This window comes from Canis lupus, chromosome 28 (genome assembly GCF_048164855.1).
Source record: "Canis lupus baileyi chromosome 28, mCanLup2.hap1, whole genome shotgun sequence".
NCBI classification, from domain to species: Eukaryota; Metazoa; Chordata; class Mammalia; order Carnivora; family Canidae; genus Canis; species Canis lupus.
The window spans coordinates 7888169-7912165 of record NC_132865.1 but is presented as its reverse complement, the minus strand read 5'-3'; the positions used below and the strand labels follow the sequence as shown (position 1 = coordinate 7912165).

The following is a 23997-nucleotide window of genomic DNA, read 5'->3' as shown; positions in this document are numbered from 1 at the left end:
GGAAATTATGTGTACACAGTAATAGCTAACATTCATTAAATCCTTACTGTATGCTGTTAATGACTTACAGAAAGACAGTGGACACCAACAGCATTTGTTTTATTTCCTTTCTTGCTATGTTAAAAGCGTGTATTGTTACTGTATATTCAGTCTGCCAAAATTAATTTAAAATTCTAGCTAAAAAATTGTGCTTGCTAAATATATATATAATTCAAAAAGATATCACTAACCTATGGATAAATAAGTGGTTTTCATGATTGTTTTATAAATCTTTCTTATTAGGAAGCAGAACACTTTTGTTTTTTTGGAATCATCTTTAGCAGAATCTTCATTCATTCATTTATTCATTTAAGAAATATTTACTGAGTACCTATTCTTATATTTCTGGCATATTGTAGATGTTAGAGATATAACTTTGAACAAAACAGATAGGCTCCAGCTCTCATCAGTGTTACATTCTGGGATATGTACGGGTTCTAGGCAGTAAAACAACCTATTAACAAATACATACTGTGATAGGAGGTGGTAAGTTTAAGAAAATAAGCAGATAAAGTTAGCTAGCTGTATAGGGAAGCAATTTTATTTATTTATTTATTTTTTTGGGGGGGCAGCAATTTTAAATACTAAACATAAAGGTCCTTTCTTGTGTTTTTAAAAGATTTTATTTATTTATTCATGAGAGACACACAGAGAGAGAGAGGCCGAAACACAGGCAGAGAGAGGAGCAGGCTCCATGCAGGAAGCCCGATGTGGGACTCGATCCCCGGCCTCCAAGTTCACACCCTGTACCAAAGGGAGATGCTCAACCGCTGAGCCAGCCAGGTGGCCCCATAGAAGTCCTTTCTTTATCAGACATTCAAGCAGAAATAAGTGAGGTCCAACATACACAGTTTTTGGAGAAATCTATTCCAGGGACAGGAACTAGTTAATGAAAGTTATAGTGGCAAGCACAAATCTGGAGTACTTAAGCGTCCACAAGGAGGCTAGGGTGACTAGGATTGAGTCAACAAATGGAAATAAAGGTCAGAGTGGGAACCAGAATCTAAGATTAGAAAGACCTTTATAATGATAGCAAAGCCTCTGATTTTCCACTAAGGAATATGTGAGGCCAACACAGATTTTGAGCAGGGAGCTTCAAGATATGGCCGATGTTTGAAAGGAACACACTGGTTGTTGTGAGTTAAATAGACTTAAGGAGGTAAAATAGAAGCAGGGATACCAGTCAGGATGTCACTGCAATAAACCTTGGACTAGAATGTAAACTACAGAGTTGAGGATAATTCAAGGGGTTGGGCTATCTTTTGAAAGGAAATCCCGAAGAGCTTACTCATGCTCATGGATTGAATGCAGGGTCCAAGAGAAGGGAGTTGGGCATAACTCAGGAATTTGGGGCCTGAACATGTGGAAGAATCATGTTGCCATTCAGTAAGATAAGGAAATGGGGGCAGGTAAGTTGGGTTTGTCTGAAGAATATGAGTTTGGTTTTAGATACGTTAAATTCAGATACCTGCAAGACATCAAGGTGAAGAACTGTTGATGAGGCAATTGGCTATAGGAGTGTAGACTTAAGGCAGGCCTTGACTAGAGTGCTCAGGGTAGAGATAAGGAAACTAGATCAAAGGAAAGCTCGCCAAGAGTCAGAACTCTGAGATCCCCATGCCTTCACAGGGTGGCCCATGAGCCACTTTCACAGACCTGCTAGACATCCAAAGAATAAACTGCAACCAGCCCTACTTTGGATCACTCAGTTTTGTTTAAAATGTTCTAGGAGTCAAGCGAGTTTATGTCTTGAATGTTCAAAAGGAATGACAAAACTGGGGTGAAACCATTGACAGTTCACAGTACATTGCATACTTTAAGGCAGGCATATGCTATACGCAGTATCTCATTTAATCACAATAAACCCATGAGATAGCCATCATTGTCCCCTTTTAAGAGAGGAAAATTCTAAGAGGACAATGAGGGTTAGACTTATAACCAGTTCTATCTGATTTTAAAAGTCCTCACTCTTTCCTCTATGCACACCAAATATGTTTTCCAAATTTAAATTTATTTGACAACCTTTAGTCATTTTTTCCCACTAAACATCTCTTATCACCTACTAAAGCTAGTGTTTTACCAACACAAGTTTGGGAAGTGATGTACTTAATGCATTATCTCAGGATTAGGCACTTTGGCTGAAATCAGAAAAAAAAAATAAGGTTTTTCTGGTCCTTTCTGGATAGTTTCTTATTCGAGGACTATGGAAGATTCTTTATCTACAGAGTCGTGGGGTTTTGTACATAAGGTTTTGCTATAATTCCCTAGAAACATCCACTCAAGTAACATCTGGAATACTAGCAACTCTTCCATTCTCAATGTTTACTTGGAATTGAGAAAAAGATCGTTTCAGGCAGTATTCCAGTAAGTGAGCCACAAGGCAGATTTTATCCAAAAAGGGAAACACCTCTTACAGGTATTTGTCACAGAACATGCTGTGATGAATGCAGAATGGTTAATGTGGTTGATGAAATTGCACTCAAAATTTCAAGATACCTTCTCTCAAGTAAATATTTCAGTGGAGTTTACAATAGTCCTATACATCAACTGGTTCCTGCACTTGACCAAAAAGAAAATGTCTTGGGGAGAATTAGCCAAATGACTTATTTTTGGATGCTAAGAAACATTTTTTTTTTTTTTTTTACATTTTACCTGGCTAAAATTAGAATGCATTTTTTTATTTTTATTTTTATTTTTTTTATTATTATTTTTTTTTATTGGTGTTCAATTTACTAACATACAGAATAACACCCAGTGCCCGTCACCCATTCACTCCCACCCCCCGCCCTTCTCCCCTTCCACCACCCCTAGTTCGTTTCCCAGAGTTAGCAGTCTTTACGTTCTGTCTCCCTTTCTGATATTTCCCACACATTTCTTCTCCCTTCCCTTATTTTCCCTTTCACTATTATTTATATTCCCCAAATGAATGAGAACATATAATGTTTGTCCTTCTCCGACTGACTTACTTCACTCAGCATAATACCCTCCAGTTCCATCCACGTTGAAGCAAATGGTGGGTATTTGTCATTTCTAATAGCTGAGTAATATTCCATTGTATACATAAACCACATCTTCTTTATCCATTCATCTTTCGATGGACACCGAGGCTCCTTCCACAGTTTGGCTATCGTGGCCATTGCTGCTAGAAACATCGGGGTGCAGGTGTCCCGGCGTTTCATTGCATTTGTATCTTTGGGGTAAATCCCCAACAGTGCAATTGCTGGGTCGTAGGGCAGGTATATTTTTAACTGTTTGAGGAACCTCCACACAGTTTTCCAGAGTGGCTGCACCAGTTCACATTCCCACCAACAGTGTAAGAGGGTTCCCTTTTCTCCGCATCCTCTCCAACATTTGTTGTTTCCTGCCTTGTTAATTTTCCCCATTTTTTTAAAGATTTTTTTTTACTTATTTATTCATAGAGGCAGAGAGACAGAGAGAGAGGCAGAGACATAGGCAGAGGGAGAAGCAGGCTCCATGCTGGGAGCCTGACGTGGGACTCGATCCAGGGTCTCCAGGATCACGCCCGAGGCTGCAGGCGGCACTAAACCATTGCGCCACAGGGGCTGCCCTAGAATGCGTTTTACAGTAGATACTGTATCAAAGTTTACTTGGTAGGGTTTTTACCCTCCATCATAGATCAAATAATGACATATCTTACAATAGATGTCATTTTTAGATATAAACTATAACTTAGAGTAAGTTTTTAAATACTGCTTAGTCAGAAGTTTGGAATAATTAAAAATCCTGGGGATAACGGGATCACACCCTGTAGGTGATTTAAGAAAGTATTAATTACATACTTAGGAACCAGGTTTGTTCTCTGAGAGGTAGCTGTAACAATGTTCTTGTAACAATAACAATAATTTGTGTAGGTTTTTGAAGCTATAAAGTAAATTTATACACAAACATGGTTTTATTTCATTTCATATAAGTCCCTCAAAAATCTTTTATATTGAATATTACAGTGTTTTTTATGATGTCCTTAGCATAGATCAAGTATTTATGTTTATTCAACTCAGTCAATGCTAGAGCATTAAAAGATAATGATTTAGTTTTGTTTACTCTTTTGAAATGTTGCAGAGTTGAGACTAATGCTGCTGGATTCATAGGTTAGCATATGACTGTTACTGTTTCCCTTGGCGGAGCATCCTTACCCTCAGTGCTAACTCCTAAGATACACTGCTTGAGTATCATTTTCTTTCTTTTCTCCTTCTGTTCACTCACAGACCCACTGACCCACCAAGACTTTTCTTGAACCAGGCACCTAAGATTCATAGAGATCACATTTCCAGAAAATATTAATGGAATGTGAATTTACTTACACAACACAATTCTGGTATGAATTTTACCCTTGTAGGAACACAATTCTGGTATGAATTTTACCCTTTCATCACTAGCAGATAATGCAAAACTATAATTTGGGATCATTTCACAATCTTTTTTAAGCACCCAACATGGGCTTGGACCCTTAGGTTATCTGTTGTAAAAAGTGTATAAAGTGGCAGCTTTGATAATTCCCAGTAAACTTGTATGTGATCAGAATCATCTAACTATATTCAGAGCTGCCTTAGAAGAGGTGCTGAGGCTTATTCATAAATACAGGTTTGCATTTTAACTTTCAACATTTTTGAACATATTTCAGCATAAACAAAAAGCTCATCCCACTGATTTTTTTCCTCCCTGAAAAATAAGCTTATGGGTTCATTGAAAAGCATATTAACATATTCAGATGAAACCTGTGTAAATAAACCATTTGGGGGGGGGTTTACAACTTAGATATTATAGGAAAAAAAATTGGAATTTTGGCAGGAGGGTGGGCAAATGATAAAAGCTATTATAAGTGAAACTTACAGTTGTTTTTCTTCTGATATATCCATTATCTCTACTGTAGAATTATGACTTTAAATTGCTGATTCTTTGAGAAAAGTATTGTGAAACAATGCTTCAAAATAAATTATAATTGGAAATGAGATTTATCATTTTTTTTTACTTTGATCATGGGTCATATCCATAAAAGACAAAAACTGTCCATATAATGGTATACAACATTTTGTTAAAAGCTTTCTCTGCTAAGAAATGCTTTCTCTGCTAAGAAAAAAAAATGGTACAGAAAATTATAGAATGCCATACTTTAATGGCATATTGCTAGATACTGAATTCAAACTGAACAAAAAGTGGCTCCAAGGGTTATTTCATGTGACCCATCCATTTCTTCATCCTACTTTGTCTCATTTCTGTACTACAGACTACTTGCTTAAGTTACACAAAATATAGGACCACTTCTTTTTTTCATATCCAAATAGTTACTCAAAATCCCACTTTTCAGAAACCAGTTTCTGGAACTTGAGATTCCAAGAGAACACTGATAATTCTTAAACACGCATCAGAATTGGAAATATTAATCTACCGTGTTGGATGATTTTAAAAACACATATATTAATTACTTCATAAACACACAAGTTAAGCTAGAAGAAATAAACATGTTTTTCTGTTTGACTATTAGTGGTAATAATGGTAAAAAACCAAAGTGGATCTAAGTTTTGTCTTTCTTTGAAAATATCTTAAAATTCTTAAAAGTTAAGCTTAGAATGAAGTATGGCAACAGAGCCCTGTATATATTTGTGAGAAGATGCTGAGAGATGATTTAGAAACATAGCATTTTAGAGTTAAATGCTATGAGGATGCAAAATGTATCCAAGCATCAAATTATAGTGTATTAAGAAAAGGGCAAGTGGGAATCTGAAGAACTGAGTTCCAGGCTATATGTAAAATAGTGGGAAATAGTGGAAAATTTTATCTGACTTTACAGATTTACTTAAAGAGCCATCATTTCAACTATTCTTCTTTAGCTATCTCTATACTTAGGTAGTCCCCTGCTTTTAATGCAATTTATGTCAATTGTTCTCCGATGTGTACCTCAGAGCGAACTTTCCACTGAGAAGCAAACTCAAAATATCCAAGTACCTACTTGACCAACCTCCAGTTGGTGTGTAAAACAGACATCTCAATCTAAATATGAACATTTCAACCTTTTAATCCCCCTTCCCCAATATTCCTTCCCCTTGTCTGCCCTATTTCTGGAAATGGCACCATCTATGCAATTTTTCAGGTTTGAAAAACCTAGAAGTTATCTTTAATTTGCTTTTGTCCTCACCTCTAAAATCTAAGCCATAATAAGGACTTGTTCTGATTACATTCAAAATATATCCTGTAAGTACCCTTTTTGTTCTATCTCCACTACAACCTCCGTATTTCCCTGTACTACTCCAGCAGTCTTCCCAGTTCCGCTCTTTGCTTCCACTCCTGAGCCCATTCTTCACACGGAAGCCATAGGGATGTTTTGTGAATACACATCAGATCACTTTACTTTCCTTTGAAAATCTCCAATGCCTTTCCATTGTACATGAAATAAAATCCAACATCTTTGCTGTGGTCTATAGGGCCCCATATAATCTGGTCCCTATTTGACTTCCTTTACCACTTAACTGGCTAGGCTCTAGCCACAAAGTTTTAACTGATTTAAAGATTCCAATATTATTGCTTGTGTCCTACTGTGTCATCTGCCTATCACATATTGTTCCAAACGGCTTCATGTGGCTGAAACTTCACCCATTCAAGTCTCCACTCTAGTGTCCCCTTCATAAGTGAGGTCTTGTCTGACTTCCACACTGATTTTCCAACTGCTCCTTACCACCCATGAGTCTCTATCACATTACCACCTTGCTTTATTTCTTTGTAGCATTTCTCAATGTTAAAGTTTCAGGCTCATTTACTTGTTTGCTGCTTACTATTGTCTCCTTTAATAGAAGTTAAGTGCCATGGGAGCAGAAGCCTCATGGTCCTTTCTGGCACATGTTGCATCACATGTGCTCAAAATATTTTTTTGCATAAATGAACTGAAGGCTATGCCAGGACTACTATAGACATCTTAAAGGAAGTAGGAATTAGAGGTATTGAGACTGGAAAAGGTTATCTCATATTCACACTATCATGATGGACAGTTGGGTTAGAGTAGGATGATTTTCTGTGGAATATAATTGAGTGTGTCTACACACTGGGTAGGATGTGAACAAGATGCAGGGCTGACATAGGGTAGCACTTGGACCAAATCTAACTTAAAGCTGTGCTTTGGGGGATCCCTGGGTGGCTTAGCGGTTTAGCACCTGCCTTTGGCTCAGGGCATGATCCTGGAGTCCTGGGATCGAGTCCCGTGTCAGGCTCCCAGCATGGAGCCTACTTCTCCCTCTGCCTGGGTCTATGCCCCCCCACCCCCCATGTAACATGAATAAATAAACAAAATCTTTTTTTTTTTAAGCTGTGCTTTGTCTAGCATATTAAGTAAATGATCCTGGCTCTGAGCACTTTTCTAGTGTATTTGTACTTTCCAGCTCACTACCACTGCCTTTCATACTATTGCTGTACCAGTAGCACATATATTATCTGCTTGACCCTTTAAAGCAATTGAGTTTTTCACACCTGGAATAGATGATCTCTAAAATCCCTTTCTGCTCTTAGCCTCAGAGAAATAGAAACCTATTAATCAACACCCACCCTGCCGTCCTGCCTCACCACCCTTCTTAAGCAGAAAGATTGCAGTGGGGGGAGAGGGAGAAGTAAGGACAAAATAATTTGCAATGTTTTCTCTCAAAACTAGACATAGAAAATAAAAACATCAAAAAAATTGATAAGTATGAAAAATACACAATGTAAGGAAGAAAGACTCACTGAATTCGTCTATAAATGTGACAACCAAATGGTCATTTATACGTTTCGGACAGGTAGTTTATTTAATGTCTTGTCCATCTACGTTTAATCTAGAATGAGTGTATTGACAAATTATGATTTTGGAATTATAGAATTATGTGAATATGAGGTAATCTGCTTAAAAAACATCCATGACTCATAAAAGCTTACATAAGATCACACACATGGAAATTAACTGGACTGCTGCTTTTACATATTTTTAAACCTATAAAACCAGTTATTAAGGCAGAGCTTAAAATAAAGTATTCTTCTATGTATTTTGTTGTATTTGCAGGTAGCTTCTCAAGTAGGAAACAAATGTATTAAAACTCCTCTTCCCATTTACTAGTATTTCCCTTTATTCTAGTATGAATTTGGTATCTAACCTTCATTGCTTTCACTGATTGGAGGAAGTGCACATTTAGTTTCTAAACTTAAAATTTTCAGGAAGTGATAAATTTTTCGATTGGAAACATTTTAAAAGTAATATCCGCATGTGTGAAAAAAATAGGCTACCTGATAATAGAATGGCAGTTTTTATCACCATCTGTGAAATCCTGTGAAAACTGTTGCATGAAAGCTAAGTGTCATGTTCTGTCCTGCAGAAGTGTTTTGTCAGACTTTTGTTTCTATACCTTTCTCAAACAAAACAAAACAAAAAAACAACCTTAACAAACAGAAAATCCCCCAAGCCCCCAAAGAACTCCTTAAACCTGGTCCTGAAACTGTACATTCAAGCAATTAAAATGGCTGGGAACTTAAACTTACCTTCAAGGCTATTATTTTATTTTATTACTTTTTAAATATTTATTTATTCATTAATTTATTGATATTTAATACATTAAATATTAATTTATTCAAAGAGAGAGAGGCAGAGACACGGCAGAGGGAGAAGCAGGCTTCATGCAGGGAGCCCAACATGGGACTCGATCCCGGGTCTCCAGGATCATGCCCTGGGCTGAAGGCAGGCACTCAACCGCTGTGCCACCCAGGTGCCCCAAGGTTATTTTAAAGAGTATGTCCTAAGTCTGCAGATTTATTTTCATTAGTGGTCACCATGCTGTGGCCCTCAATTTCTTTATTCTTGTTTCCTACTCCATTACACTTATGGTTGCTGAGAATCATATACTTTTTCTGGCTGTAAGTAGCATCTTCTCCTTTAATAGAATTTTGGTTTGATAGACCTTTTTTGTTTGTAATTTGGTAAACATTTAGCACCTCAGTTTCATGATAGTGCATTAAAACATTTTGCCATAGAAGTATATACAAATCAAATATATAGAAAGCTAGCAACAGAATAAATTGAAAAGTTCTTATTCATGGAGACAAATTATACAAATCTTTTGTTCATGATAAAGCTCAATGTTTGAAATCACTTGCAATTAAATACTGCGAATTGTAAAATAAGGTTTATCTCCTTACATATCTTTCTCCTAAAGTTGGAGACATTTTATAAGGTTATACTGTGCCAAGATTATGAGGCAAAGGCAATACTAGCTAGATGGGCATTAAAGCCTGTTGCTCTGTTTATGTGTAGGTGTGTATATTTTTAATTTACTATAAAATGCAGTAAAATGCATACTTAAGTTCTTCTACATACTAATAAAAGTTATATTGAGTGTCACATTTGACCTAGCTAGTAATTGTGTAATTAAAAATTTTTCATCTCTATTACTTTTTCTACCTAACATTTATTTAGATTAATAAAAAATATAGACTTCAAGTTACATTTTATGTGTAATTTATATCAAAGGTGCATGAGGAAGCCATGTATGCCTAGTAGATGCTACAATTTTAAGACTAACAATTCGCTTAATTTTTACTAATGTCATAAAATAAAAAAAAAAAGGAAAGGATAAGAAATGAAAGAAAGGGACAGTTTGGGTGGCTCAGCGGTTTAGCACCACTTTAGGCTCAGGGCCTGATCCTGGAGACCCAGGATCGAGTCCCATGTCGGGCTCCCTGCATGGAGCCTGCTTCTCCCTTTGCCTGTGTCTCTGCCTCTCTCTGTCTCTCTCTCTGTGTATCTCATGAATAAATAGATGAAATCTTAAAAAAAAAAAACAAAAAACAGTTAAAAAAAAGAAATGAAAGAAAGTTGCAGGGAAGGGATACTACACTTCAAGCTAAGTGATCGTTTGCCTAGTTCATGAACACCTGTTCGTTGACACCTAAATAATCAGCTTCTTAAGAAACAGAACTCATACTAAACCGAAATTGTGTGAAAATGTTTACAATGAACAGTGTGCAGAGTATAAAAATTTAACTTTCAAATGAAAGAAAAAAAAAGCCTGTGTGAAATGTGCTTTTAAAAATAAAGTTAAGTTAAAATGAAAAGAAAATTCATTGCAAGATTACAGGCACCCTGGTCACACAGATTTATAGGCATGTTAAGCTTATGGCTAAGAGGAAGAACATAAACATTCATAAGAAGGTCGTATTATTTGGGAATATTATTGGAAGATTTATCTTGAATACTATTTAGAAAGACTTTAAAAATATTTTTGATTTCATTAATCCTTGTCTTTATATCCACACAGATTCGTAATCAATAGTACATGTCTATTATAGAATAGAAATATCAACTTTTCTGAACATTAGTTAACTATTTTCTTCACATGGAAGGTGTACTGACCTGTCTCCCTTGAAGAAATAGGTTTTCCCAACGTCTTCCCACCAAATGGCTGAATCAATACCATGCGGGGGGATTCCACTTCCAAGAGTAATCAAATCATGAGGATAACCGGGTTGAAGAGTCGTATCCTTAAACACCCAGTATTTGTTACCTGTATGAAAGAAGTGCAGTTGCAGAATACAATAATTTAATATCAGAAATTAGAACATATTTATGAATACAATGCATTTAAAGTTATTTTACATGAAATTCATAAAATAAGTAGTAGTCACATTTGGAACACGGATGTTATTTTTGAAAGATTATCTACAAAAATGGATAAAATGGGTAACTATTTAATGATATAATCAGAATTTGTGAGTTAATGTAAAAATAAAAAAGATCTACAACTTGCCACAATACACCAATTATGAATCAAGAATCAGGACTTTTCCTCTAGGAATCAGACACGCTATTTTTATTTTAAGGCTAAATCATGATTGTGTTCTGTGCATTCTGTGTACTCTCAGATTGCTTTATTGATTACAACCTCTACTCTATTGAAACACATCCTCTAGGCTGATCCTTTCCTATTATTATAAACATTCACAAGTTCCTTTAGTGTTACAAAGTTATCCTCCTTTGACCCTATGCCCTCTTTTAGTGGTTATACTATCCCTCTCTTTAATAAGAATGGTAACCTAAGGGGAGGAGATTTTAACCCTAATCCTGTTGGGAATTGTGGGAGCATGCCAATATTAAAAAAGAAAACAAACTTTAGTTTTATTGCTGTTTTGAAATTATCTACAGACAACACACTTCCTCATGTCCTATGCCTCTGGCAGACTGGGCCCACCACTCCCCTCTCTGGTATGCCTCTCAAATAATCTATAAACATTTCTCACTCCACTGAAATTGATGTAACGCCTACTTTCCACCGAAAACTTTTGTTCTGATGTCAGCAATGCCTTTCAAGGAAATAATTCTCCATCCTTATCTATTGACACAGTTGCCTACTTAAAGGTCTTCTCTATAAGCTGCTAGAAAACCATTTTTGGGGGTGGAGGAGTCTTTTTTTCTCTGGGCTCCATTCTGGGCTTTATTTCCCCCCTCAGTTTGTAAATGTTGACACTTCCTAGAGCTTTGGTCTCGACCTCCTCTCTTCTTATTCTAAATCAGGAGATAGGAAGTAAGGGTAAAGCATTCATGTTACACCTTAAGTAAAAAAACAAAAACAAAAACAAAACAAAACAAAACAAAAAAAACACACCATATTTTGGCCTAAAACAACACAACACAAAGCAAAAAAAAAAAAAAATCATGCCTTCAGTCTAGATTTAGTTAGGTGTCTCTAGTTTGTTACAGGAGTAATTTTATTTACTTCAAGAGCTTCTACAACCATTAGATACCATTAAAAAAAATTTATTAAATATCTTCAGTGTCCCAACTATCATGTTAGGTACCAAGGATACTAAATACAACAAGACAGACCTGATCACTACACTGATCATCCTGCATTCTAGTGGATTAGACAGACAAAACCAAATATACAAAAATATAATTGTAGTAACTGAAAAACTACTGAATGCTACAAAGGAAAGACATCAGGGGTTGAGAAAAAAGAAATCCTAAGGGGTCTCCTTTAAAGTAAGGAGATGAGGAAAGTCTCTCTGAAGAAATAACATTTAAACAAAAATTTAAAGAAAAGAGAAGAAGATGATAGCTATGCAAAGAGTGTCAGGAACAGTATGCCAAGCAAATGAGTTCTGTAAGATGACAAATGAAAAGATCAGTGGAGTGTAATGAACAAGGCAGTGGTACTGAAAATGTATATGGGGGTTTCAGTCTTATTTGGAGGGTACTGAGAAACCATCAGAGAGATTAAATTAGTGGAAGGATGTGATCTGTTCTATATTTTCAAAACATGATTTTTTGTGTGTGTTTTGTGGAAAGTGGACTATAAAGAAAAGAATGGAAATGAGAAGACCTGTCAATGGTCTTTTGCAGGAATTAATTAATTGAATCATTCATCAACAACTTACTTAGTAGACTTATTAGGCACTATTTTAGGCACTGGAGATGTAGCAGTGAATAAGAAAGATAACATCTCTGTCTCTTAAATTCTGGTGAATACCTTAAATTCTGGTAAAGGCATATGGGAAAACTGACCTTAAACAAAGATAATTTCAGAGAAAAAAGTACTATATAGATACTATATATATATATATATATATATATATATATATATATAGTAAAGATACTATACTATACTGTAAAGACTCTCTCTATATCTATCTATCTATCTAGATAGATAGATAGATAGATAGATATAAAACCTGAAAATGATGGGATTTGGTAGGGTGGTTGCTTGTATTGGACACAGGAAAGTTCCCTTTATTCAGGTGACATGTGAGTTGTACTTACATGATTCAAAGAAGCCAGAACAGTGAAAATGGTTTGAAGGGGTGGAAACACCAAGGACAAATGTCCTAATGAGAAGAGTGATAGAATACAATGTTGTAGGAATGCAGTAAGAATGGAGGTAAGGATCATGTGGTCTTTGTCAAAATTTAAACTTTATTCTAAATGAAACAGAAAGTCACTGAATACTTATATTAAAAAGGTCATTGCTAATAACCTGTAATAAGGTGACAGCAGTGACACCAACAGTGATGGAAAGAAGAAAATGAAGTCATGACACATTTTGGAGATGGAATTGATAGACATTGCTTTTGGGTTAGCTGTGGGGAATTAAAAAATGACACATCAAAGATAATTCCCAAGTTCTGACTTTTGTAAGTGAGAGAATAAGAGTGATCTAAAATGAGCCAAAGAAGACTCCATTGTGTATGGGCTGTAGAGGGTTTGAATCTAGAGTATGAGATGTCAGTGAGATATGGAAATGACATCACGTGAGCAAGTGGGTATGTGAGTTTGAAGGTAACAATCTGTAAGTCACAAGCATAAATATGGTATTTACTAATTTGAAGAAATTACCCAGGGAAGAATATATAGAGAAGATAAAGAGGAACCAGAACTGGGCTTCTAGAAATATATGGTCTTCAAAGAGATCACATAAGGGAAGAGGGATGAGTTAGGCAAATGCAAAGGATGTAGACGAAAGAGGGAAGGAGACTGAAATAAAAGAAAAACTTAGAAGCCAAAAAATCAGAGTGGTCACACAGGGCCAAATAGCTCTTGAGAGCCAAATGGTATAGGTAGCTTCCTACTGGGATTTTCTATAAAGTTGACCCACAGGTCCAAATCTGAATTCATCAAAGGGCCTTTCTTCTTGTTTTCTCTATCTCTGTAGATGGCATGCTAATTACTCAAGGTGTCATATCTGAAACCTCCCTGTTTATTATTTTTCATAAGGATGGGTCATTACATTCAGCTGCTTTGATTTCTAAACTTTTCCTTGAACCTCTTCCCTGCGGTCCATTCTTATTGCCGCCGATACAGGTCAACTTTTCAATTATCCTGTCTAAAGATAATTGTCTTGTTCACAAGCTCTGAAGTTGGTCCCACCATTTTCCATGTCTTCTCCATATATTACCATCCAAGCCTCGAGCCAGTCAAAATTCTGCAGAGTTCTGGATTATAGTTTAGGCAGAAGAGAAGAGATGAACAGAGCCATTCATTCTTCTTTCTTGGGAATGTGACCCAGGGAGTATTGAGAGACATTCCCACTGAGCAAGGGGAAAGGATGATTCATTATATAGTATGAGGCTGGAGAAGTCATGATGGCCATAGGCAAGCAGACATTATGAGGATGTATAAATTGAATAACCAGAGAGAGCAACTGAAAGGGAAAAGAGAATGGAGTGGATGCAAAGAGCAAAGCTACAGAAGAGAGACCAGAAGGCCTAATTCGAGAGATGGCAAGTGTAGTCAGTTCTTGAATGACTTCCTGTCACACGCCCACCCCTAAACTCAATTAATCTGGTTGGGTTTATTTTTCTTTTAACTGAGTAAGACTGTCCAGTATAAATTTTTGGCCATCCAAACATCACACAAGGTATTAGATGTGATGGAGCCCAAGTCTGCTACTCAAAATCCTGGCTTTTAGCCAGCGCGCAGTGCTGTCTTCCATTCATGTGCTTTAAGAGCAATAATTTTGTTTTCTAGCTTGTATTATTTCAATAACCTCCTTTCTATCTTCCTGCCTTCAGACCACTTTTATATGTCTCCCACAAGGTCATTAAAGTGATTTCTCCAAAATGTGTACCTGATTTTATCTCCCTTTTGGTTGAATTTTTCAGTGGTTTACCACTGCACCTGGCATAAAACCCAAACTCATCTATATGTCATCTCAAGGTTCTTTTAAATAGGAGTCTCTTATTTTATCTATATCCCATTTATTTCCATTTCTGGAAAATGGGTAGGGCTCTTTCAAAACTTAGCTTAACATCATTTCTCTGGAAAGCAGTTCCCATCTGAATAAGGTGGGCCTCTTACATTGCCAGAGTATGCAGTCTTCTCCTTTATCATATTACTTATACACTTTTAGTACACAGAACTTAGTACTTTAATGGATCACAAGCCCGCTACCTATTCTAAGCTGTGAGCAACTTGAGGAAAAAAACACTGTGTCTGACACCATTTTCCTGCAGTACCTTATAGATAATGCCTGGAAAGCAGTAGGTGCCTAATAAATGGTTATTAATTCAAAGATCTATGTTTAATATTACATGAATAACCAAATATAGTCAAAACAAAAATGAAAAGGCTACACAAATAATATTGTGGGCCTTAGTCTTGAACCTTATTAATAGAGCAGGAAAAAATGAGATTTCTGACCACTAACTAGCCTGAGAAAATAAAAAGGCAAGTCCCAAGATTGTGTTGGAGGGCCATTTAAGTAATTATATTTAACTGTGTGTTGGGAGATGCTATCATAAAAATATACCCCTATCCTGAGCCATTGTTTAATTTGAATATTTTATAAAGAAAAAGAAAAAAAAAAAAGAAAAAAACACCCCAAGGGCCCAGATCACTTCCTTGCCAGAGTTAGTGAGATGGAAAATCCAGACAGCTGTTTCCCAGCTTGCTCTATATTTTAGTCATATCTCTGTGGCATTTAAAATAGAAAGTCTTAAAACAATACAATAAAAAAGAAAGTCCTGTTTTATGCTGCATTCTCTCCTTTCATCTCAGTTTTAATTAGGAAAGGATAATATGGTTCCAGTGCTTTCCATGCTAGTTATTTTGAGTAAACCTGTCATCAGCTAACCTCAGTTGGTTACCTCTTAAGCAGGAACATTCTAGTATGCTTTAGAATACCTGTTTGTAGTTCCTTATATCTAACCTATCCATGAAAACTTCTTCATAGTTTTTCCAGGCCTGGTCCAGTGATATCACTAAGCTCATGGATACTCATGCTGCACCGACATGAGAGAATGTTCACAGAACCCTAGTTTATATTTTCCAGGGTGTCTCCGAAGGGAATAATGTGTAAAAAAAGAAAAAGAGTTACAGTTCTTCCAGGAAATTCTTGTTATTAAAAAAAAAAAGAAGAAGAAAAAAAAAACTTTAAAAAAATGTGTTTCAGAAGAACTTCCCTATGCTGTAGGTCAAGAATTTTCAGTCAATAAAAAGGAGAAACAAAGAGCCTCTCTTTTAATAATTAAGGCCTTGATATAGAAGATTAGCATTCACCTATCATTTTTTCCCCACTAGGAACCTACAGCAGGGGATTTTTGTTTGTTTTTAATGCACTTATATTCCCTTCAAAAAACAAAGCAAAACAGACAACTCATCAGCAAACATTTCCTATAGGGTTACATGATGAGATCCCAGCAGTTATACACAAAAAAATTAAGAAAAACAACACCTTGCCTGCTGAGTTTTTGTGGCTTAGAATTCAAGAAAATAACTCAACAATGATTATGAGTTATACATTTAATTCTTCAGGTGTTTTCTTTTTTTTTTTTCTCTCTTCAGGTGTTTTCTAACAAACACCCAATTAATACAATTAGGCAATTCCTTTTGTATCTTGATGAGATTTTCACATGGACAAAGATGAACTTTGTTTCTCTTGTTAAGAGTCTTGACTAAGTATGAGATTCATATACAACTCTTTATTTTTTTAACATTGGAGGGATAGATTTTTAACTACCTTACCATCAGATGGTCTGGTTCTCAAGGAAAATATTGCCTCTTTGGCAGAATGAAGGCATTTATTGGATTTCCTATGAGGTTCACATATTCTGGAGCAAGTGGAAAGAACTGGTCCTTACTGACATTGTACTTGGCAATGTGCAGAGGAAAATATCAACAAGTCCGAGTTAAAGACAGAGAAGCTTTATAAATAAAAAGAATAACCTCAAAGAATATTTACAGTTGGAGACGAATTTACAGACCATCTATTCCAGTAAGTCATCAATGAGATCCATAGATCCATCCATCCATCCATCCATCCATCCATCCATCCATCCATCCAGTGTGTGTTATTAAGAGCCTCTTTTAGCCAGTCACTGAGCTAGGAGCTGTGGATACCAGTGAAAAAAACACACAGATTCTTGCTCCTGTAAAGCTGATGGAGCAGCAGAGGAAATAGGCACTAAGCAGATAATCCCTTGAAGAATTTTTAAATTGTATGCTTATTCCTACAAGGAAAACTGTATTGTCTAATGACTTTTTAAAATTTTTATCAAGCTAACACTCATACATGCTTTTCTAACACCCTTGGACTTGCCCACAGTTGTTGATGGGAGTGCACTGCATTGCTCAGATATACTAGATCAGAAATATGGCTGAGTTCATCCACTGCTCTCCTGCTGTGGTGTGGAAGTTTCTGACATTTGAAGAAACGAGATATCTGTGTGAAACGAGATATCAACTCTTCCCTGTTCTCATAGTCTGTATTTGTCAGTGGATACTCTGTGTAGCTAATGCCCTTATCCTAATTGTTAACAATAGAGAGAAAGTTTCACTTCATATAATCAGGAAAGTTCCTTCTTAGCTTCTTAGCACAACTTTCGTTGGCTTCTGTAGTGTGAAGGTGAGGGTATCAGATGGTGGTCACAGGAGCTTCACCAAGTCTCTGCTCCTCCTCCAGTCTTCCAGTTCTTGAGCCTAGAGGGGATGTGTACGGTGATCTCTGACATGAAGTCTTTGCTCTTAGGCTTAAAGTGCATGGGGGCCGTGCATTCCTCCCAGCAGTAGTCGCTTCACTGCTAACCTGTTTGGGCCTAGAAGTGTTCCTCATCTGTAAATGTGATTTAAAACCTAAGCCATGAATATGTCTTATTTATTATAACAAAAGGTTTACGTGGGGGGAGAAAAAAAAGAAATATGGCTGAGAATCCAGCCCAACACATTGATTTTACAGGCCAAAGAAGTGATGTGCTTAAGAGCACACAATCAACTGCTAGTATCTTTGTACTACAGTCCAGGTATTTTTAATTCGATGCTCAACTTGCTATTCCAAATTGACTCTCTCAATAGAACACGTTTACACTCTGTCTGGCTTTCAGAATTGCTGAGGGTTTTCTGCTTCCTCTTGCTTTATCAAGTAATCACTCCACATTTATTATTGGAAGTGTTTATTAATTAATCCACTGTATTCTGCTCATGCCTTGTACATTGTGTCCTCAGTAATCAGATACCCTTTATAATTTATTAACTTAAAAAATCAACTATATTTTTGTCTTTTAGGGGCCATTAAAAAATCAACTATATTTTTGTCTTTTAGGGGCCACAAAACTCTACTCACACATTTATATTTTGTATCTTTTATTACAACACGGGTTTGTAAACTAGGGCTGCCAGCTTGCTGCCTGTTTTTGTAAATAAAATTTTATCAGAATGCAGTCACATCTATTCATTACATATGGTCTAGTCTGCTTTCACCCCACAGTGACAGAGTTTAGTAGTTTTGATTGAAAACCATATGATCCATAAAGCCAAAAGTATTTGCTTGGTGTCCTTTACATTAAAGATTTGAACATTAGTTCCTTGAAGACTGGATATTCTTCATATAAAAGAAGGCTGCCCTTAGATTATTTTTTTTTGCACTTAGATTATCCAATAACTATTGTTTATTGGGCTAACTATTGTTCAACATTGATATATTTATTCCTAGAGAACATTTCATGGATTTAAAAAAATTAATAAAGAATTAATATTTTCTGTAGTAGATTCTGTGGTTTAGTGGAACATTCAACAGCCTTGAGAGCAGATCGAACTAAGGAGTGATGGCTCTGCCAAATGCTAGCTGTGAGCTCTTGGGAAAGTAACTAAATCTGAATATTCCTTTCCTATTTTGTAACATAAGACACTAACCCCCTCATTCAGAGTTCTGGAAATAATGAGAGATTAAATGTAGAATATCCGGGATCCCTGGGTGGCGCAGCCGTTTGGCGCCTGCCTTTGGCCCAGGGCGTGATCCTGGAGACCCGGGATCGAATCCCACATTGGGCTTCCGGTGCATGGAGCCTGCTTCTCCCTCTGCCTGTGTCTCTGCCTCTCTCTCTTTCTCTCTCTGTGACTATCATAAATAAATAAAAATTTAAAAAAAAATTAAAAAAAAAAGTAGACTATCCATACTATACCTGGATCATGATACCCAATAAATGGTGCTTGTTATTTTTATATAATCTAATATTTGTTCAAATTTGCTTGATACCAATTCAAATAAATGATATCAATAATAAATGATTAAGTACACTGATCTATGTTAGTGCCAATTATTTGAATTAAGTTCTAATATTGTTTATAGGCTGGCTACTCAAGAGATTTGAACAAATGCCCAACTATGGAGGTCGTATGACTCTTACCAGCATTTATTTTGCCACGTTTTACAACATCACCTAGTAAGCAGAGAGTTTTGAATACTTCCACAAAGGTAGCAGCTGTTGACTTTGCAGCTTACTAGACTTCTCTTCAAGAAAGAACTGGCCTATCTATCAACGAATGCCTTTGGATCTGAGAATTGGGCCAAGAAACCAGGTAAGTGCTTTGGGATGGGCCAAACCCATGCTCTTCCTGGGCATCATCCAGCCAATACTGAGCACACCACATCCTAGATCCTGGTCATTTCTGCCCTACATGAGATTCCTCTGACAGGTAGTCTTTGCTCTGGAGCTCCTTATTTGGTTTGCTAAGACCCTGTCATATCTACAGCACAGTCCATGGCTTTCCAGGCCAGTCTTGCCTTGTCCCTGTTTGCCTTCCAGAAGCTTACTTCTCTCCTCATAACTTTATCTGTGTTTGCTTCCCAGGGAACTCAAACCTGACATGATAAATAAAAGGATATGATAAAAATTTTGGAAAATGAGAAAAAAATTAGACACAAGTTTTACTGATGGGAACATACTATAGTTTAAAATATGAATAAAAGTAGCTATAATAAAAACATACCATAGACTTTTGGAATGGCTATAAACAAGTGGAGGTAAATTTATCAAGGGAGATTTTCAAAAATCATATGTTTGACCCCTTGGCTTAGATGATTACTTCCTGTCACTATATAATATAAACACTAATGCTAAAATTTTCTGAAATTTATAATTCAAGACAATAGCACAATTCACATGCTATGAATCTATTTGTGTCTGTATCAGGGCCATTGAATGTAGATTCCTTAACCTACTGTAGCTTTTCAGGCATAAATTTTCCATTAGCTCCTATAGGGAATTAAGTTATCACTGCATTCCTCTATTTATAGTAAAAGATCTTTTAGGTTATCCATTGCACCATGTAAAAAACGGTATATTTCTACCTCAAATGAACTTCATTAGCACTCCTTAAACCTTTCAAGAATGAAGATTTGCAAGCAGGAAAAAGAGACTGCTGGTTTACAGGAGTATTTGAAATAAAGGAGTAATGCCGAGTCACATAAATAATTTTTTAACACTTATTTTCTTTGCCATTTTCCAATGCCACATATTTTAGACAGTTCTTTTTTGAGAGACATCTTCTGTATGCCTTCTTATTCCTAAACTCTATGGCCCTGCTCTTTTACACACTAGATATTTTGCTTCCAATTCTATAAATGATTTTGCCTCTTGAAATGAAACTGTCAAATAGCACGATAAGGACTGCTTAAAGTTATTAAGTGATAGCAACAATATGAATTTTGAGACTTCTCAACTACTTGACTTTGACTGTTACTGGTTTTGACAACACTGGAAGCTTCATTTTAAAAATTATTTTCAGTTCTCGAGAGAATTGCACCAACTCAATTCTCAACATAGATTTTTGATATTATTATCTCATAACCATTCAACCTGAACATGACTGGTAATTGAGAATATAAACATCTGGGTTGATTGTGCTCACAAAATGTTACTCTATTATATTTGATTTACCTGAGTGATGTTAAGTTAGCTGACTAGCTGAAATTGCGTGGCTGGTACACAGGCCTCACATTCAAGTATAAGCAGCTACACTGAGTAGCACCTTGATGAGTAAAAGGAGGTATCATATACTGGTTTCTTAAAAACAATACATACACGTACACATATGTGAGGTAGAACGAAAAAATTCCTTAAAACATTTATCTACTTACTTACACCTTCTTTCATTACACAAAAATCTGAAGGCTCTTAAAGGAAAAATACGTGATAACATAGTAAACCATAACTAAAAAATGGACAAAAGTAAGAGCAGGGAAATTAGAGAGTAAAAATAACATAGATATGCAATATAAAATAACAATGATGAAATTATTTCAAAGGAGGGCACCCACCTATTTTACACAGTCATTCCAATATACTTAATAGGAAATATGTTATAATCATTGTAAGCAGTAAATCCTGAGATTAAATTGAAATTACATAATGTTTTAGATAGATCTTCAGTAAGTGGATTCATTCTCTATTAAGATTTAGTTAACTTCACATTTTACTATTCTCCATGATACTAGAAATGTAACCAAGAAGAGAGGTTGCTGGGAATGAGGGCATCTCTGCTCTAAGGGGACACTCTGCTTAATTATCCCTGAATTCAGTAAGGGACTGAAACCAACATAGTATTAATTTGGATGCTCATAATTAACATGCTGTAGAACAATGCAGGAGGCAAATTTTACTACTCACATTCACTAGTATATTAAATCTATGCAATAGTTACTTAAGCTATTCCAACATAAACTTATGTGCTTGGTAAAGCTGTTTTTTTTTTAGTAAAGCTGTACTGAGGTACCATTAGCATGGAATACATGGCAGCTAGTTCAGTATATCATTTGTGACGTTTTCACATATGTATCTGTCAAAATATCAATATAGCAAAATAATGAATATATTGATCACCCTAAAAGTTTTCTCATGCTGCTTTGCATTCCTTCCTGCTCAGTTCTCAACTGCCCTCAGGTAACTTTCTGTCACTATAGATCACTTTGCATTTTCTAGAGTTTAATATCAGTACTCTTTTTTGTCCAAATTCTCTTACCAAACACAATTACTTTGAGCTTCATCCACATTGTAGTGTAAATTAGTAATTCATCCTTTTTATTGCTTGGTAGGGTTTCATTATATGGATACGCACCAGCTTGATTATCCATTTACTAGTTGAGTATATTAGAATTACTTCTGATTTGGGGTGATCACAAATACATCTGTTTTGAATATTTGCATAGATGTCTTTGGACATTTGGTCTCATTTGTCTTGGGAAAATACCTGAGAGTGCAATGGCTGGATCCTACAATAACTATGTATTTAACTTTTAAAGGAATTGCCAACACTTGGCACGGTCAGGGTTTTTAATTTTAGCCATTCTAATAAGTATGCAGTAGTATCTCATTGTATGGGTGTGCTTTTTTTCTTTTTTTTAAAGATTTTATTTATTTACTTGAAGGGGGGGGTCAGGGGAGGGAGAGGGAGAGAATCTCAAGCAGACTCCACACTGATCAAAAAGCTCCATGGGGTGCTCAGTCCCACAAACCCGACATCATGACCTGAATCAAAACCAAGAGTTGGACGCTTAACTGACTAAGCCACCCAGGCACCCCTCTCACTGTGGTTTTAATTCACATTTCCCTAATGATTAATACTGGTAAGCATCTTTTTTTCTGTGGTTATTTGCCACCGATATATCATCCCTGGTAAAGTTTGTTTAGGTCCTTTGCTCATTTTTATTGAATTGCTTGTTTTCTTTTTCAGTTTTAAAAGTTCTTTGTATCTTTTGGACACAAACCCTTCATCATATATATGGTTTGCAGACACCTAGTCTATAGCAATCTTTTTATTTAAAGTATCTTTAAAGAGCAGAAAGTGGGACACCTGGGTGGCTCAACGGTTTGGCGCCTGCCTTCAGCCCAGGGTGTGATCCTGGAGACCCGGGATCGAGTCCCATGTCGGGCTCCCTGCATGGAGCCTGCTTCTCTCTCTGCCTCTCTCTCTCTGTATCTCTCATTAATAAATAAATAAAACCTTAAAAAAATAAAGAGCAGAAAGTTTTAATTTTGATAAAATCCTATTCATCAATTTTTCTTTTATGGATTTTGATTTTGGCTCCATATATGTAAGACATTTTGCCTAAACCAAAGTCACATATATTTGTCTCCTATTTTTTTCTAGTTGTTTTATAGTTATAACTCCTACTTAGGTTAGGACCATTTAGAGTTAATTTCTGTATATGGTACAAAGTTTGGATCAGAGTTTAGTTTTTTGCATATGGATATCCCATGGTTTCAGCATAATTTGTTGAAAAGATTATCTTTTCTCCACTGAATTTCCTTTGTACCTTTGTCAAAATTACTTGTCCATCTGTTTTTTAGTCTGTTTCTGGACTCTGTACTCTGTTACACTGATTTTTTAAGAAAAATAAGACAATGCCACACTGTCTTCATTATCGTAGCTTTAAAATAAGACTTGAAGTTATTAGAGTTTTAGAAATAGTTTTGTCTATTCTAGGTCTTTTGCATTTGCACATGAATTTGATAACCAGTCTGACAATTGCCACAAAAAGCCTTGTGGGGATTTTGATTGGGATTGCGCTCAAATGTATAGATGAATTTGGTGAGGGTTGTAATAATATTGAGTCTTCCAACTCATTAATGAGACATATTTGTTCATTTATTTGTCTTCTTTACTTAATTTAGCAAAATTTTGTGTTTTTTAGTGTAGAGGTCATTCATGTATCTTTTGGATTGATCTCTAAATATTTAATAGTTTTTGATGCTATTGTTTTTTTTTTTTTTTTTTAATTTTCAATTCTTGACTATCCTTTGCTGCTATGTGATGGAAGGCAATTCTCCACCAGTCTTCAGCAGGTCTGGTGAGCAAAGGCAATGGCTGCCTTTGTCCTGGACTATATTTTGAAAGGTATTTGTATAGCCACAATCTTGGGGGATAGACTGTGTCTCCTCCATAGCAAAGTAAAGATGTATTTATTGTCCAGTATAATGAAGAAAAGGTCTCCCTTTGGGATAAAGTTTAAACAAGTGTACTGTACTGCTCATCATGAAATCTTTAGGTTCTCTAAGCTTGTGGTTCCTTCCTGCAATGTAACTGATTACATGTACAGGTGTCGCCTGGTCCTCTTCACATCACCTTTGAGAATCAGGGGCTCAGGGGACTCATATAAATGGCTATACTCTAGCTACTGCCTTTGTCTCTGTCTTATTCTCTGACTCAGGAATCTTGTGTTTCTACCG

General features: G+C 36.0%; 1 protein-coding gene and 1 long non-coding RNA gene across 12 annotated transcripts in view; one reads left to right on the top strand and one right to left on the bottom strand.

Annotated features, from left to right (window-relative positions):
- The window catches only part of MMP16 (matrix metallopeptidase 16), a 305079-nt gene that overhangs the window by 30013 nt on the left and 251069 nt on the right, over positions 1 to 23997 (bottom strand). For both annotated transcript variants that reach the window (XM_072803989.1, XM_072803988.1), the window contains exon 8: positions 10418 to 10568. In XM_072803989.1, coding sequence (XP_072660090.1) covers positions 10418 to 10568 — 151 coding nt within the window. The remainder of the gene's footprint in view (positions 1 to 10417; positions 10569 to 23997) is intronic.
- LOC140620152 (uncharacterized) overlaps positions 1 to 23997 on the top strand; it is a 79894-nt gene that overhangs the window by 47686 nt on the left and 8211 nt on the right. For all 10 annotated transcript variants that reach the window (XR_012019906.1, XR_012019904.1, XR_012019903.1 and 7 more), the window contains one exon: positions 19119 to 19348. This is a non-coding gene — a long non-coding RNA (uncharacterized lncRNA). The remainder of the gene's footprint in view (positions 1 to 19118; positions 19349 to 23997) is intronic.